At 53.6% G+C, this 17,041-nt stretch overlaps 3 protein-coding genes across 3 annotated transcripts; 1 reads left to right on the plus strand and 2 right to left on the minus strand.

Annotated features, from left to right (window-relative positions):
• Positions 1 to 1,172: 1,172 nt before the first annotated feature.
• On the plus strand, positions 1,173 to 2,751 carry CABS01_00001 (selT/selW/selH selenoprotein domain-containing protein; the record flags this gene model as incomplete). The annotated part of the gene is made up of 4 exons (XM_060533385.1): positions 1,173 to 1,266; positions 1,636 to 1,737; positions 1,896 to 1,999; positions 2,110 to 2,751. 4 exons carry the CDS (start codon positions 1,173 to 1,175, stop codon positions 2,749 to 2,751), a joined length of 942 nt encoding a protein of 313 aa, XP_060405899.1.
• A 1,570-nt stretch (positions 2,752 to 4,321) lies between these two features.
• Positions 4,322 to 5,539, minus strand: CABS01_00002 (calcineurin-like phosphoesterase; the record flags this gene model as incomplete). The annotated part of the gene is made up of 4 exons (XM_060533386.1): positions 4,322 to 4,420; positions 4,485 to 4,784; positions 4,861 to 5,262; positions 5,360 to 5,539. 4 exons carry the CDS (start codon positions 5,537 to 5,539, stop codon positions 4,322 to 4,324), a joined length of 981 nt encoding a protein of 326 aa, XP_060405900.1.
• Positions 5,540 to 13,301: 7,762 nt separating this feature from the next.
• Positions 13,302 to 17,023, minus strand: CABS01_00003 (PHD-finger domain-containing protein; the record flags this gene model as incomplete). Its single annotated transcript, XM_060533387.1, has 3 exons — positions 13,302 to 14,397; positions 14,449 to 15,482; positions 15,542 to 17,023. 3 exons carry the CDS (start codon positions 17,021 to 17,023, stop codon positions 13,302 to 13,304), a joined length of 3,612 nt encoding a protein of 1,203 aa, XP_060405901.1.
• Between the last annotated feature and the right edge of the window lie 18 nt (positions 17,024 to 17,041).

The following is a 17,041-nucleotide window of genomic DNA, read 5'->3' on the forward strand; positions in this document are numbered from 1 at the left end:
GGGGGGTTACCGCACTCCGCCTGTTCGAGGCCGAAAAGAGCTACAAGAGCACCAGCTTTCATTTCCCGAGGATTACATCGGGCCTGGCCCGCCTGTCAACTCATCTTTTTTCCCCTTCGCTTCGAGTCTTCGGCTACCGGGGGGAGGGGGGGGGGGTTAAGAAAGAGTACAGTAGTGGTGGGACCTGTGGTTTTCTCTTTGGACCGTCGGTGAGCCGCCATTGCCAATTGGAGTTGTTGTATCCGTAGCCTGTACTGCGTACGGCGCTCGATAAAACGCTGGTTAGATGAGGTTCAACGTTCCGGTTTGCTTCATACGGTGTTTCACTGTGTCCAGACACTGAATGATGGCTACTACTACTTCTACTGCTCTCCTTCCCCCTTTCTCCCTCCCGCCATCGCCGCTGCAACACCACAAATCTTTCCTTTCAATTCTGGTCCAAGGTATCTTTGCCTTGTGGTGTTCGTTGCCGGACGGGGCTCCGTACTCCGACACCCCCCTGTTACCACGCCCCTATCCCGAGGTTGCTGCTGTACCCGAGGTGGGTGATAACCGTCCTCTCCTCCCAGCAAAACCCCCAAGATCAAGGCGATGTGCCCACCGCCAGTGTTCTGCAGACGTTTGGGCTTTTGCAGGCGCTGGCTGTATCACTATGCAGCAAGGTAAGATACCTCACCTCACGGTCAGGAAATTCCGGAAACCACTTTCCACGGGTTCCACGGGTACACAGGTGTTTCCAAAAGTCTTCCCGGCCCCGGAGTTACGTGTGCGCACCTTATGCACACGTATCCGTACCTTACCTTGCCTATTCTACCTCGGAGTCGACTCAGGACCGGCTTTTCCCAACGTCGTCAGTCGAGAAAGGGCCCGGCGCGCAAGCTCGTCCCCAAACAACACACACTGTTTCCGCACGACTCACTCCCCGTCTGGTGTTGCTATTTTGCAGCACAGGACAAGTCCGAAGAAAAGCCCTGCCGGCCCTGATCCCTGGTGCTGGCCCACCCGTACCTGAATTGCTGCAGGGCGTTCGAGCCACTGGCTGCCACCGACGTGCTGGGTTCTGGGGGGGGGAATGTCCTGGGAGGGAAGTTCATATGCGGGCCCGTTATTCTCTCTTTTCTGGCGTGTGCCTGGCTTTTCTCTTTTCGTTGCTCAATGGGACGTGCCGCCAGATGGTCACGGCTGAGAGCAAGGCCCTTGCCGGCTGGCTGCTGCATCACCGTCCTTCCGAGTGCGAGTTCGGATCCGAACAGTTTCTTACAATAGGTCCCTCCACTCCATCTCCCCGTGCACACTTCCGCCGGATCCTTTTTTGTTTCGTAAGCCAGCAAGTGTGGCTTTTCCATCTCCCCTCCTCCCAGTCTCAATGGAACCAGCGCCGGCATGGCCACAGCTTCCTGCACGCTTACCTGATCATCAGAGGAAAGCTGGGATGGCACCAACCGCGCCTCCTCCTCCCCCCTCTTCCCCAATCCAAAAAAGTACTGGCTGGCCGCCAATGACGCAGGAAGAACAAGAGAATAGACGCCATTTCCCACACCATCCCATCCTCTCCCCGTGCAGCCTACCTAATCACTACAACGAGGAGACCACAAAGGTCTGCACAGTAGTCTACTCTCCTGTTCCTCGTTCCAGGTAACAGCAACGATCCCGAAATGGCCGAAACATCTACCGAACCGCAGTCAGCGTCGACATCAACGCCGCTGCCCCGCATCGCGATCCAGTTCTGCACTCAGTGTAAGTGGATGCTTCGCGCAGCATATGTAAGTACAAGCCAAAGGGCAGGAGGGGGAGACCTCACTGCCGGGTCTTTTGCCATCCATCTTTACTTCCTGCCTTTCCTAATTTGTAAACACCTACCTTTATCTGCCGCAAGGTAGGATACACTTACACAGGTCCTACCTCTATACGGGAGGTGGCCGTTGATGACCTCATCCTCGGCAACATCCCTGACACCCTCAACCTCCTCTTCCAACCCCTCCAACTCGTGCTTGGCCTGGTGTTGCCCTTTCCACCGTGAATCAAGCCCATCATCCGTCCCTTCTACCCTACTCAAAAGCCAGGTATACACAACTCGGCAAAATAACACCTCTCTTACACCACAAACAGTTCGCCCAAGAGCTCCTATCGACATTCGGAACCTCCATCGGCGAGGTCGCCCTCCAACCCTCCACAGGCGGCACCTTCACCGTGACGCTAACCCACCAACCCGCCGGCGCGACAACGACCTCCTCAACGATCCTCTGGGACCGCAAGACCGAAGGAGGCTTCCCCGAGACCAAGGAGCTCAAGCGCCGTCTCCGCGACGTCATCCAGCCCGGCAGAGACCTCGGCCACGTCGACCGTAAACACGCGACGACGGATCAGACTTCAACGACAGCAACAGCAATCACACCCGAAACCTCTACACAACAACCACCGACCCTGGCCTCCGACGCACTCGCCGCGGCGCCGACAATGACGATGCCTTCCTCCGCAGCCGCCTCGGACGTGGTCTCCCAGCTCAAGAAGCACCCCGCCAACGCAGGCCACTCCCCAGCCGGCAGCGAAACGAAGCCCACCTCCGAGAGCAAAGAACACAATGAATCCTCTTCTCTAAGCGACGCAGCCCGAGACGCCATCGGCGCAGCTCGCGCGAACAAGGGACAGCAGGCCAAGGCCGAGATCTCGCCCGCAGGCCAGCTGCCTGGCCAGCAATATGACGATCCGCCGGCCAAGTTCGATAAGGACAAGTGCGAGGACTGTGCTTGAGAAACCCGGGTCCCTATAGATACAATCGGCACCTGATCTGGTCTGGTAAGCCAATGTATTCAGCCCTGCCCTGCTCTACTCTGGTGTAGCCAGCCTTGCTAGGCCTGGCGCGGGGGACCGGAGCGCGGGGCTAGCCGTAGGTAGCACCATGGCCACGGGATCCCAAGCTCGCAATGTTCGCCTCAACTGCTACCCCTAGGAATTTCAACATGTCTCTCAATTTCTGTTGCCCAGTGGCCGGGGAAGTTGGGGGCGGCAAGTAAGGGCTTTGGAATGCGAACCGGGATTACTAGTGATTCGGACCTGGGGATCGGCACGGACGGGAACGTCTACGCGGTATCTAGGTGGCACGCGTGGGCATGGAGCGTTTAACTAGACAACACAAAACATGCAATGCATGATTTCAAGAACTCTCTTCTCCGTCAGCGGGAGCATACAATCTTCAGTAAACACAGACAATATACACAATGAGCACGTTACTTCCGCATCCGAAAATCCGGTCAGGTTGATCAAACGTATAAAGGTTGGCTTTTTTCATTGCAATTACTAGCCGCAGCATCCTCCTTTGCGACAGAACTCGACGTGAACCTGACCACGCCGGGTCAACCCCACAGGAATGCCTAGAGCGAACTGTTCACAGAAACCATCAATTCGGAGCCGGATTGTTAGACCCCATCATTCCAAGATCGTACACACAGTGATCTGTGCAGCGATCCCCTGAACACATGTCTCAGCAACAGACCTCTGCCGACCATACGCCCCTTCTCCTCCAGCGTTACAAGAAAAGACGGAAAAAAAAAGACCAGAGTCAATGGAGAATAGTACAAGCAGAAAAAGAAGTGAAAAGCGACACCCAACCCCCCCGTTGCCCGGCCGATGAGCAATGCCTCCTTTGAGAAACCAGAATACCAACCCCGCGACGGGCTTGCTTCTGTCTATGCCGAGTAGATTATAGTCTTACAAGTGCCACCACGACATTGAGCTGAGACACGGCCCCCTACGGCCGCGACGCAAGCTCGAGGGCACAATAGCGGATGTTCAAGTTCATATGATCCCCGTGACCACGGTGGATATTGCCAATTGGCGCCTCAGCACAATGACTTTTGGACAAGCCTTTGTGGCAGTGGCGGCTGGGGGAGGGGACAAGTATTCCCACGATGGAACAGTAAATCGAGGCTGCTCTTGGCGCGTTATTGGCGTGCAAATCACTCATTATTACACCCCTGGGTGAGTTCATGTCCACCGAGGGGCTTCGCACAGAGGCACGTGAAACGTTGTGATAGCCATTGCAAATTCCAGTGTTTTTGTGTGTTTATCTTCTGCTACCAGACAGCCGTAATCGTGAACAGTTTGCGCGGGTTGTAGTCGGTGGGTGGGCTCGGGAAGAATCGGACAAGTCGAAGAGTGGACGGATGGTGACTCAGAGGATCGAGAAGGCGGGAGGACGGTGTGAAGGGGTCGCGAGAGACCCGCGTCGGTGGACGTAAAAGTAGAGCGGTCGATATGGACGGGAGGCATTTAACGACGGCCGAACCTAAAAAGATGTGCATGTTCGTATAAACTCTTGATTTCACTTGGAAGCGGACTTCCGGGGAGAGATGACTGGTCGGCTGTTGCCTCCGAGACCACCAGGGACGTACTTTTGTTTCTTCTCAGCAGGTTTCAGAATCTGTAGGAGAGTCTCGTCAGTTGACTTGGCCGGCACAGTAGAATTTCCATCGCCGTCTTCTCACCTGGAACGAGCAGAGCAAGCTCTCGTCCACACTCATCATGGCTCCGGCATTGTCGAATTCTCCGCAGTAGTTCGGTGCACTGAACAGGGTCACGAGCTGGCGCTTGGAGAAGAACTCGTAACCGTCTTCCACGACTTGGTGGGCACGGCAGATCAGATCCATATCGTGCTTCTGAAGGAACCGGGACACAACGTCGGGACCAAAAGTGAAGGAGACACCTCTGTCGTTTTCGCTCCAGCCTGTGATGTCCTTGTCGGGATCAGACCACAACAGATCGCAGAGAAGACCGCAATCGGGAATCTGTGGTTTGAAGAATTAGTCAATAAGTAATTCGAGACGAGGCCAGCAATTGGCTTCGTGAGGGGTGCAAACATACGTCAGTGGGTCGCATGACGCGGCGAATCTGCTCCATGGAGTTCAGATCAGGGCTGAGACCGCCGTGCATGGTGAAAATCTTCTCGTCGATGATAGCGGCGATAGGCAGGCAGTTGAAGCAGTCCGTAAATGTCTTCCATAGCTTGATGTTGTAGCGGCGCTTGCACTCGTCGTAGAAACCGTAAATACGGTTGATGGAGGCGCACTCGTGGTTGCCGCGGAGAATAAAGAAGTTCTCGGGGTACTTGATCTTGTAGGCGAGCAACAAGCAGATGGTCTCGAGGGACTGCTTGCCACGATCGACGTAATCACCCAGGAAGAGATAGTTGGCCTCGGGAGGGAAGCCGCCATACTCGAAGAGACGCAGCAAGTCGTAATATTGTCCGTGGATATCACCGCAGATCTGGGTGAGGGGTTGGCGTCAGCAGGTCTGTGCAACTCGGGGAAGGCAAAGCATGGGGAAGTAAGTTGGCCTACCCAGGCCCAAAGATTAAGCGTACCTTGATGGGAGCCTCAAGCTCGAGAAGAATGGGCTGGGAGATGAAGATCTCACGAGCCTTGGTGCAGAGGTAGCGGATCTCAGCCTCGAGAAGCTGCACCTGCTTACCGGGACGGCTTCCACGAACCTCGAGGAGGCGGTCGATTATCGAGTCAAGGTCGACCTCATGTTGGTCCGCCATCTTAAATCCTCACCAGCCAGAAAGATGGCCCGCTGATACCGAGAGGATTGTTCGCGACTGCGGCAAGCAAGAGCACTGAAAGGGGGGGGGGGGGGGGGGGGGGGATTTTTTGCGGGGGGCGAGAAAAAAAAAGACCAGTTGTGGGGAAAAGGAGTCCTTTCGGTGTGTTGAGAAAAAATGGTGGGGGGGGAGACGGGGCGGGGGGGAGGGGTGGGGTGGGGGGGGGGGGGGGGGGGGGGGGGGGGGGGGGGGGGGGGGGGGGTATACTTTGCAGCGGCCAGAGACAAAGAATGCCCAGTTTACGGGAACGATGCACTTCTCGTGTCTGTTCAGAAAAGACGCGTGGTCAGTATGCCGCAAGATGGTAAAATACTTGTTTAACCGCTTTGTTTGGGAAGGGCGCGGGGAGGTTGAGGGCAACGTGGTTGTGAGTAGGCAGGAGAGGGGAAGCGCGAGCGGGACAGGGCGAAAGACTTACGGCGAAGTGATCTCAGCTCTTGTAGGCCTTTCTTTCCGAGGAAGAGAAAGCGGCGACAGAAATGTTCGACGTTATGGATTATTCGCAGACCAGAAAGTGTGGTAGCGTCTCGCGTCGTCGTTGAGAAAATTTTCGTCGTCCCTGTGCGGGATCGAGTTCGCCTGTATGGGGTGGGATTCGCCGCTGGAGATAGGGCCGTCTGTTGATAGCTTCGCCTTTTTTTCAGCAGGTGCCGCTCTTGCCGTAAACAGCGATGCGGAGTTCGTCTGTTTGATTGATCGTCGTTGTTTTGAATGTATTGAAGAGATGGAAATCTCTAGATCGCGTTGTCGTCTTGAATAGACGTATCGTCGCCGTTGGGTCAAGAGGTGGCCTCGTGGGGGAAAAAAGAGGCTTTGGGGGGAGGGAGAGGTGAGGGTGGGTTTGAGGGGAGGATTTTCGTGTTTTGTGTTGGGCGGCGGCGGGCTGCTCGGTCGGAAAGGCAGGAGTCGGCAGGAGGAGCGCAGAAAATGGGAGAGGAAAAGAGAGAGGTGTGGAGGGATTGGTCTCCTCTGCCTGCGTCTGGGTGAGAAAAGCGTGAGGGGGGTCGCTCGTACTACAGGGGGGATGGCTAAAGAGGGATAGTGCTATGGGCACTAAGTGATCGCTGATGGGTGTGGGTGGTGCAGATATTATGGGCTCTCGAAGCGTTAAAGGCAGGCAGGACGGGCAAGAAAGAGATGCCAAACCCAGAGGCGACAGACAAAATTAAATTAGGTTGCCTTTGAGGTGAACTTGCACTTTGTGCGAATATCAAGGATGCAAGACGGAAAACAATGTGAGACCGGGTAGGTATTATGTTATGCCTACTTATGGGGGTTTGGGTTTTCCCTTCTTCTGTTCGCGTTTCCGCTGCTTCACTATGTCGCTTGAGAACGGACAAGCGGCCTCATAATACGAAAATGAAAAGCGAAGCCGAGGATCGTGATCAGGAATAAGGCAAGGTGGAGGACGAAGAGAGAAAAAAAAATCAAAGAGAGGGAGATCTGGACGGGATAAAATTGGGGTCGTAGTACTGGTCTCGACTTTTTTTTTCCCTCAGTCCCCGTCTAATCCGTATCTACGTTTCTTTTTTTTTTCTTCTTTCCCTCTCTCCCATCGCGCCTGCCAACTAGGTAGGTAGATGCCGCCCCCGACTAAGGTACGTAGGCGCATCGCTCCACGTCCTCCCGCCTGCTAAGGAAGACATGCCCTCCCTCCACAGGTAAGGTAAGCACACCAGCGAGAAAGTGAAGGTGTGGTGTTTTGAAGCGTGTCGCTGGTTGGGTTGGCACATTTCGGTGCATCACCGCGTCTTTGCATCGGCAAGCGCCTCCCGTTGTCCGTTTCTCAGCACGCCAGTCGCCCGCCCGTCGACCAGTCAGGGAGCTTCAGGTTGGGCAGGAGTGGCAGGCACGTTTTTCTCGGCGACGGGAGGAATGGGAAAGCGCGACCCAGGCATGCGTAAGGTACTGACTGGTAGGGTAGGTGCGGCAGGGGGTGCCTGCCCTTGATTTTGTTCGTGTCTTCCCTTGCTTGCCTCTCACCTTACCCGTCTTGCCGGCCACGGCAACTACCGCAACACGCCTTGGGAGTACCTGCCTCACCTTGGATCAGACACATCTACATCTGTACGGCCTACATAATTTGGTTGGTTTTGACATGTTACATGAGGCATGTGCATTTCCTATCTACCGGGCTTAGGTAGGTGGCTCGCGACCATCTCAGGCTGGGACTTTTTATCTTTATCAAGGTGTTGAAGCCAGAGGGTGCTACTGGGAGATGCGCCATTAGGATTCCTACTCTATCCAAGGAAGCATGATGGCAAATCTGCCATGGCATTGTCCCTGAAGTGCCAGTCTGGGGCATTGCCCACCCGTGGAACACTGAGAACAAATCCACGACCCAGCAGCAAGGGTTAGCCACAGGGGCCTCATCGAGCCTGAAAGCTTGCGGGAGGTGAGGCTCCTCAGTTGGGAGCGGTAACACTCCATGAGCGCGGAACCCTATGGGCCGTCTCCGTATGCCGTGGGAGTGGACGTTGGGCTGGGGGCCTCGGACGTGGTGCTGGTGGATGAAGGTGTCACGCACCGGGGGTCATGAAGAGATGAAAAACCCCACCCGCCGGACCGACTGGCTTTTGGCCATGGTCCAAGTCATCGAATCGACGGGACCCGCCGCGGGAGCTGGAGCTGGACCTGGAGATACGGCTGTTCTAAACTTGTATCATGGCGGCGTCCCGTCGAATATCACATCCGGCTCAGCCTCCCCCTTGATAATCCCGAGCGTCTAGTGCCAAAGTCATCGCCTGTGCCCCCATCTGGTTTGTTTACTTCTAGAGATGTTTCTCCAAATCCCCGAGTGGGAGTGCTTTCCCTCCCTTGCAACCAGATATCCGGCTTGCAAACTGACAGTGCAGCCCATGCGAGTCAAACATTCGGACGGAGATTATCTGCCCAACCTTACGTACCTAGGTAATAGGCAGTAGGTCGTTGGTATTGCATTATGATGAATTCCTTCCTATGCATGCAGTTTATTAGTACCTCTGTTCTGATTCTATGCAACCCTACCTAGGTAGGTACCATTAGCGAGCCTCTCTGAATTACTTGCCTCGGGAAGGTGCCCTGTGAGGAAGGTATGTATGCCATTCTGCCGCCTGAAGCCTTCCATACGTCACTGGACAAAATAGTACCTTATGCCGGCCAATGCCCCAACATACTGAGGTAGGCAAGTTCCATCGCCTACCGCCCTACCGCTGCTATCTTTCATACTGTAAGGTACTTGTCTTTTCTATTATTTCTTCTTACTATTGTTTTCATGTACTATTCATAGAATAGATAGAGGGCAAAGAGAAAAGAAATAGTAATCATAGTAGTAGGGATCTAGATAAGTCAAGTGGAAGATCATTCTATCTCCCACTTGACTGTCTCTTTCCTTCCACCTGTGGCTTGCGCGGGCGCTGAGCTTGACTTCCTTCTTACCTTAAACTTTGCCTTCATACAACTTGGCATTTGCTTCGTAAGATATTTCCCTTCCCCCCCAAGCCTGTCACAGACCTGACGCTCATTGTCCACTGGCACCTTACAACACAGAAAGACGTCTGCCATGGCCGTTTTCGTCCATCATCCATTCACAAGTCTAAGTTGCGAGACATCTTGGGCCATAAAAGTAACAAACATAGTGGTTTATCGTTTGCTAAACAAACCACCAGTCTTCCGTTTCAACTCTACTCTATGTATGACACTCGAAATTCCACATGTTGCAGCCTCTGGGACGCTGGGCCGACAGGCTTGAACGAGACCGACGACGGACAGCGATGACCCCTTCTGGACCGCGAATCACCCAGCTTGTGCCTCCTCTCCAACAGCGCAACGGAAGCAATCCCATCCATGCCGCTCTCCCTCGGCATCTCCCTTCCTCGTCTCCGCCTACGAGCTGGTGGTTACTGAGTGTCACTCCTCAACCATAACACCATGATCACCAGGGTCCGACCCCGAATAGGCCCCTGAGTAACGCCATGTCAGACGGTCTACCGGGTGGCCACACAAGTCAAGGCGCTCGCCAATACCACCATTCACCGCATTCATCTGAAGCCGCTCGCGCTCGACACAACCAACCTTACCACTAGTCATCGTGTGTACGTGTCGTGTGTTTCTCGCACCTGAACTTTATCAGTGCTGTTAAAGACGACGGCGAGTCGTACGCAGACCAGACGCTCCATGTTTCCGCGTCCAGGGACAGTCAACATCTGTACGTCGGAAATCCTCAAGCATCCAATTATTCGCAGGCGCTGCTCCATGCCAGTAGAATATGAGATAGTGACACTTGAGTCCTGCATTTGTCTTGTTCGATGAGCGACGCTCTCGGTCCATGGTCGCTTTCAGACACCGCCCGCCCAAACCCCAACCCTCGAAAACTTCTCCGTCTCACTACGGTACTCAGCAGATGCCAAGATTAGCCTCTACTCAAAAGCTTCCCCGCGTGGCACGGCCATTTGAGGGAAAACGCCAACGCTTCGAAGATCAGCTGAAGAGACATGCAAGCCAGCTCGATGCAAGACATTGTTGCCCTCTTTTTTACTCTCTCCCAGGCCTCGCATCCGGCCCGAACATTTGACGATTTGTTTGTAAGATCAAATCCGCGAGGCAACAAACCCAGTGACTCAGACCAAGACATATTAATCTAGCGTCGATCACATCGCGGTATCGACAGAGATGTGGCTCTAACACCACTGTGACCACAATTAGGTGCCGACATCAACCCAGCCAACCGCTACCGTTGAGAACACGGGCATCATACTCTCACAAATCGACTGGAATCGGGACCAGCACTTTCAAGGGCAGCATCCAACCGTAAGCATGGCGATGTTTCTCAACTTACATCAAAGGCCAGCTTCGTCAGACGGGCTGTGGAGCTGCTAAGATGGGCTAACTGACCCCGTTCATTCGACCGGCTCGATGCTTATTCGTTCCCTCATCCAGAGCCTTGCCCAGCTCTTAGTTGCCAACCAGAGGCTGACGGCGGCTCTTGATTACACCCACCAATGCGCTCTAGGTTCTGACGACCGAGACTTGAAGCGGTCAAGGCGAAGATTTGGCACGGGCACTCAATGGAGAGATATCACCCGAAAGTCGAAAACTGTCTGACCAGTAGAATATTGGGGTAGCCTCGTTGCATTTGAAAATTCCCCAGTCGATCCTTGAGGGAATTCCGGCACATACCGTTCAATCTCTCTATGCTGGAAATGTGGACGAAACGGGACCTCACGTCACGTCAGGGTCGAAATGTTCAACAAGAAAGTGACTATGGGTAGACGCAAGCTGCGGAACGAACGGCACAAGACTTCGACCGCAGCAAAAGTATGCCAACTACGTCAGTCATGTGTCTGTCTGCCTGTCAGTCAGCCTGCATCCACGGAAGCCGTACAGCATGTAAGTGTATGAAGAGTGCGTCAGGATCATGTCGTGCAGCACATCCTCCTTGGTATTACTAGGCACTCTGCTGGATAGGTAATCAGTTGAGTCCATCGACTACAAACACGCTCGCAGCCTTCGGCCAGGACCGAAGGATCTACATCTGAGTTCGGGTTCCCCTCCTATCCAACAGATGCCATGGCCGCCGCTCTCAGTCGATGAAGAGGGGGGGAAGGAGGGGCAATCGGGGAAAAGTGGCCCAGTTACATCAAGTCAAGTACTTTGTATGATCCAATTGGCGGTGCCCCCCATCCATACCGACGTCCCTCCCCCCGCCCGCTGGCTGACCTTTGCGCTTTCCAGCGTCCAATGAGAAAAGCCCTTCAGCCAATTCTCTGAACAGGTACAAGCCACGCAATTCTGCTTTTCCCTCCAGATGAAGGCCTTTTTTTCCAAGTCCATCTTCCTCCTGGTCAATCCCCCAACTTGTCGGGGGGTGGGTACGCATCACATGACTGCCCCGCGACGTCCCCCCATCAGGCACACTCGCCTCTTCGCAGTGGTGGGTTGGTCGTGGTGGTCGTCGTTTTCTCACCGATTCAATGCCCCTCCACCACAGACTGAGCGACGTGGCAGCGCATCCCTAGTGCCCACCCTCTCTTCTGCCCTCGAGGACGTGTGCCTAGGCAGACAGACATGTGGAGTATGACTTCCGCGCAGCCTCGTCATGACTCTGAAGTTGCAGTTGATTCTTCATACTCTCAGCTGATGGTTTGAGGCTCTTGGTTTTCTGTGCATCGAGTTTTGAGGTCCGCTAAGCGTGATAGCCGCTGGTGAGGCTCCGTTGCGTCTCGGTAGTAAGCTGGCCTTCAGACAGTAGGCTCTCTGACCATTATTCACGACTTATTCCTTAAACTGCTGGGAGGCGTCAGTACATCCATCTCCAGTCTTTCTCCAACTTGTACTTTCTTTCAAACCTATTCATTGGCAGATGTAAGGGAAATAGGTCCGGATAGATATAATTCGTTGTTGCCTCTTAGGAAAGTACGTATAGATGTATTGACGGCATCTCACAGTTGATGGGATACCGGGTGCTCGTGGCCGATTTGCTCATCTGTGTGCGGAACTCCGCCATCTCATACATGATGTCTAGGGTTCTCGGTAACTCATATGATGGTAGCAGAGCCCATACATAAGTGTGATACATGCGGATAGATAAATTTGCGTCGGTTCCTACATCTCTCCTTAGAGGCAGAATACCCAGTAATACTTATCTTTGTACATCACGCTTATAGCCATCTCAAGGTTCCTGGTGTATACTCCGAGATGGGCGTCAACCCTCCTGGTGGTCACATGTCAGTCTTCATGTACATGAACACGTAACACGGAGTATTTTAGACGCTTGAAAGTATTCTTAAACACAAGGCGCAGTGGACAACTCACATTTCATCAACTCCAATCACGGCACATTTTCATATATGGATGCAACACAGATGAATAGATTACCCAAGAACTTCAAAACATCAGGATACGAGGAACACGTAGTGTATTCTCCAAAACACACGCGCACGCACCTTCATGTTGCACACTCAAAAACTCTTATTCGACCATCGTCACATACCGCTCACACTACATACAAAGATCTCGGATAGGTCTCAACTTCAAATCACCTTCCTCCGTCGCTCTATCCTAGAAGAAAGATGGCAGGGAACACCAATAGGCAGGAAAACTTGGAAACAACGACAACACCTCTTCCTTCCTTCCTCACTCTCGGAACATTTCATACTCATGACTTTAACAGGGAGAAGAAAATAAGAAGTCTCTCTCAATACTAGCTAAGCTAAGAAGAAAAGCCTCTCCCATCTCGCGTGGGCGGTATAACGGGGTGTTTGTGTGTGCGTGAAGCCTCCCCCTTGCTAACCTGATAAAAACTCTTCCTTGATCCGAAAACGCCCTTGAAGAAAAGCCATGTTTGGTGAAAGTTTGCGGGAGGCATTCCCTCCAACTTCTTAAACGCCTAGTAATCAAACCCACTGAATAAAATTCAAGGAAGAAACAGGAAGAAAAAGTATTGATGGTAGTAATAGGCACGCGGCCTCGCTATAGTAGACGCGGCGCACGGGGTGTAGTTAAAGGATACGGTGTAAAAGCTGGGGGAATCGTGACGCGAGATGTAGTTGCCGGGAAAATGAAAAGCAAGCAAGGGGGAGAAACAATTGGGACATGTCGTCGGGGTCTTCTCTTGTACAAATACAATTTCGTTAAAAACACAAAATTCATAACAAAGGGGCGTTGCGACTCTCCATGAAGAGAGAGGGTTGTCGTTGAGAGAGACAGGGGGCGAAGAGCACAACTATCTCCTTCTAGCAGATGCTCGGGCACTCGTGCGCTTGCGGACCTTATTGTTGTTGTTGTTGTTGTTGTTGTTGTTGGACTTGGCCTTGCTGACAATCGTGTCCGCCACTTCGTCATTGACGGTTGGCGATGCAGTGATAGTACTGTCCTCTACATCAAAGGCCAGGCCTTCGAGCTCCTGCTCATCCATGTCGGTGAGGTCCTCGCTAAGACTGCGGAGCGCCTCGCGACCGGTCCACGTCTCCTCGACAATGGTTGTTCCCTTGGGTTTGAAGTCGGAAAAGTACCAGGGTACGCCGCCCTCAGACAATGGATCTGTGGACTCGTTGCCCAGGCTGCCGTTGGACTGCGGTGGCGTTGGAGGGGCCGGTTGCGTTGGTCTACTGGCAGGCACATAGCCCGCCTCAGGCGGCGTATCTGTGGGCTGAACGGTCGGAGCCACTGACCCTTCAATCTTGACAGCAGCCTTACCGTTGCCCTCATGCCCCGCCACCGACGAATTCGATGAGTGGACGTCGCTTGGCTTGTCCAAAGTCGAAGTGTTGACTTCAATATTGCCGTCATCTTCTTCTCCTTCGGCATCGATGTCCATCTCGTCTGCTGCAGCATCGGCTGTGGCGCCTGCACCCTTGACGCTCTCGTCGTTTGCAACAGTGATCTGCTCGGTAGCAGCATCCACCATGATAGTATCCTGGCTGGGTTCGGTGCTCTCTTCTGTGCGGGAGACGGTGATGGATGGCTGACGGAATTCGATGCTGGCTTCTAGCATACCCTCAAACTCCTTAGCCAGAGTCTCATACGGCTTGTGAGTGATTTCGGCTTCTGTTTTGAGGGCCGTTTCAAGTTGTGGCTGGACAGCCTTCAGTATTCGTTTGCCGAGCGTCTTCCTCTGCCTCGGGTCGTGGAAGTTCTGCTTTACAGGCGAGAGAGTGCCGCCCTGGGACGGATTTTCGAGGTGCGTAGGCTCTGTATTGATGCCGACATGAATTACTTCACACAAGTCATGGGTGAAGACGAGGGTGTTGGTATAGAATCGGCACTCCAGTTTCTCCTGGAGCTCCAAGAGGCCTTCCTTAAAAATGTTTTTGTCGAGGCTTTAAGTCCGGTTAGCAGGTTGATTCGACAAAGTGGATGATATCACTTACAATATCGCCTTCTCAACGACCGGTCCCAGCAGCTTCGCGATTGGGAAATAGCAAGTGTCCACGAACTCTTGCTCAAGCTCTGCAGCGTCGAGCTTTTCTTGCTCTCTCTGGACGACGCTTTCAGAGAGAAGCTTCAGTTCCCAGAGGTCCTTGAGCAACGCCTCGGCGAATTCGACACGCCGTGAAAGACGGGCTTTCCCAGATGGACCCATTTGCGCAAAGTTCCGCCTTGTAAGCTCCATCGATGAGAAGGTCTCCATCTGTAACTGCAGTCGCTTGAGAAGCGCCGCACCACGGCGGGCCTCGCGCTTGAGCGTCCAGTAGCGACATGCTTCGCTGACGAAATCCTTGCGCTTGCGGAACGGGAACCGAGAAAGCGCCTGTTCCACAATCTCAAAGACAGCTTGGGGAATGATGGGCGCGCCTGAAGGTAGCTTCCAAATCTGCTTTCCGGGTTGCCCCTTCTTTTTGTCTCCGCCAACATAGGACGCAAATTTGGCTCCCGTCATTTGACTTTCGTCGGGTGGGTGCTCTGTTAAGGCATTACGGTGATTTGCAGCCAGCGCATGAGCTGTTGCTTGGCTGTCTGCCCAGATCCGTCCCTTCATTGCCCGCTTGTAGAACTTCTTAGCTTCCCGCGCTGCTTGAGTGACGCCATTGTCTTTGGAGTAGTCGGGAGGACAGTGTTTGTCGCAGAAAGCCTTCAGTATCATGCTGTTATCAAGAACTGCAAGCGCCCCGTGACTGTTCTTCATTTTGAGGAAGAGGCGCGACCGTCGTGCGCACGTTACGTGGAACGCTTGGTAGCAAGATTTGTTACTGCACTGTATGCAGGCACCCATCTTCTGATTGCAGATATAGCAATTCAACTTCCAGCGCGTCTTGGGCACTTTCTCCACATCCATGACAGGCTCCATGAAAGTGGCATTCCCAAGGGACACCTCAGGAATCCACATTGCGCAGAGAAGGTGCGCCCACTTGGATGAATTGGTCTGCTTGAAAGCGCCGTCTGTGTTGGGGCAGAAGATGCAAGTCTGTGGAGCATTTTAGTAATGATGTCAAGAAAGTGAAAGGGCGCGGGATGAAATCTTACCGGTACGCCTCGACCGATGAGCTGACACTTCCTGCAAAGCCACTGGCCTTCTGGAATGAAGGGCACACCATAACACTCCTGGTGGACTGCGAGGTCGCATCCGTCACAGAAGACAATGGCATTGGTGTTTTCGCAGTCGCCGTCATCGCAAATCGCGCATTTGCTGTCTTGCTCCTCCCCAACTTGTGGTTCGCCATTGACAGCCGCGGCCGAACTAGACCGCGGCCGATGGGTCTGAGGCGGTTTAGGATTGGGCTTTGGTATCCGCTTTTCCAACGCATGCCACTCTTTTTCGATTTTCGTAATGGCAATCTCAAATACTTCGCGGGTGATTGGTTCCAGTTCGTTGCCCTTCCTTTGTTCCCTGTTGTAAACCTCTAACCACTTATCATCCTGCTCGTCCATGTCGTACTCGACACGTCCAACATTCGTTCCAGATATTGGTTGCGCTTCGCCATCTACTTTGGCCGCTGATTGTTCGAGGTCGTCCTCCAAATTTGGTTCCGCCGCTTTAATAAGTCTGCCCTCGGAGCGCATGTAACGATCAGTCTCCTGATATCCTACATTCATCATCGACTTGTCTACGTATCGCGCTTGACCAAAGCTCTTGCTCTCGAATTGCTCAACCTGGTCAGATCTGCGATAAGAAGGTGCCTTGAGGTCCAGACGCTCCTTGGGGGTTTGATTCCGAATAGGTAGTACTTGGGGTAGTCTTGGTGTCGCTGCTGGAGCCAGATCTCGACCGAGGAAGGAGACAGATTCACGGGGTGGCCTCGTGCGACGCTTCTGTGGCGTTTCACTTCCAGCGACGGGAAGGCTGAAGTAGGAATTTGTGGTGGGCGCCGGTGTATTGCCCGTCGAAGCCGGGTTCATTTCTCTCAAGGGCGTATTGGATCCATTTATCGGGGTGGATGGCCGTATTCCTGCTGGTGTCCTTGGAGGCGATTTGGCGACAGGGAGAGGAATTCCATCGACTTCTTCAGAGCGGAACATCATGAAGGTGGCATCGATATCGAGCTTAGGATGGAATTCCTCCCAGCCCCGTTCCTCTCTGGGCTTGTATCCTTCATTTTCTGCAACGGCTGCTGCGACAGCCGCAGCCGAACTGAATTCCATGTCTTCCCGATCCGCAGCGGTTCGTAATCTTGCGCTTCGTTCTCGTCTTGGGACTATCGCCGACACGCTGCGCGGCTCCCTTGGTGGTCTACGCACTGCTGCGATGGGCGTCTCAGTTCCATCATCATCGATAAAACGGCCTCCACCACCAGCGCCTCCAGGAATGTATCTTCTTCTCTTAGGCGCCGGCTCGGTGTGAGGAACTGCAGAAGGGGTGGCGTGGTCGCGCGTAGATCGGCCGGAGGGAGGTGGTGCGGGGGAATCTTCGAGGTCGCGCGCACTGCGTGTGGCATTGGTTGTACCTGGAGGACGTCCACGTTTTCGACCGGTAAAGGATCGCCTCGGTGTTGAAGGCTTTGAAGGCATGTTTCGCGATTATTGGCC

Source organism: Colletotrichum abscissum (assembly GCF_030869225.1).
Source record: "Colletotrichum abscissum strain IMI 504890 chromosome Unknown Scaffold_1.1, whole genome shotgun sequence".
In the NCBI taxonomy this organism is placed as follows: Eukaryota; Fungi; Ascomycota; class Sordariomycetes; order Glomerellales; family Glomerellaceae; genus Colletotrichum; species Colletotrichum abscissum.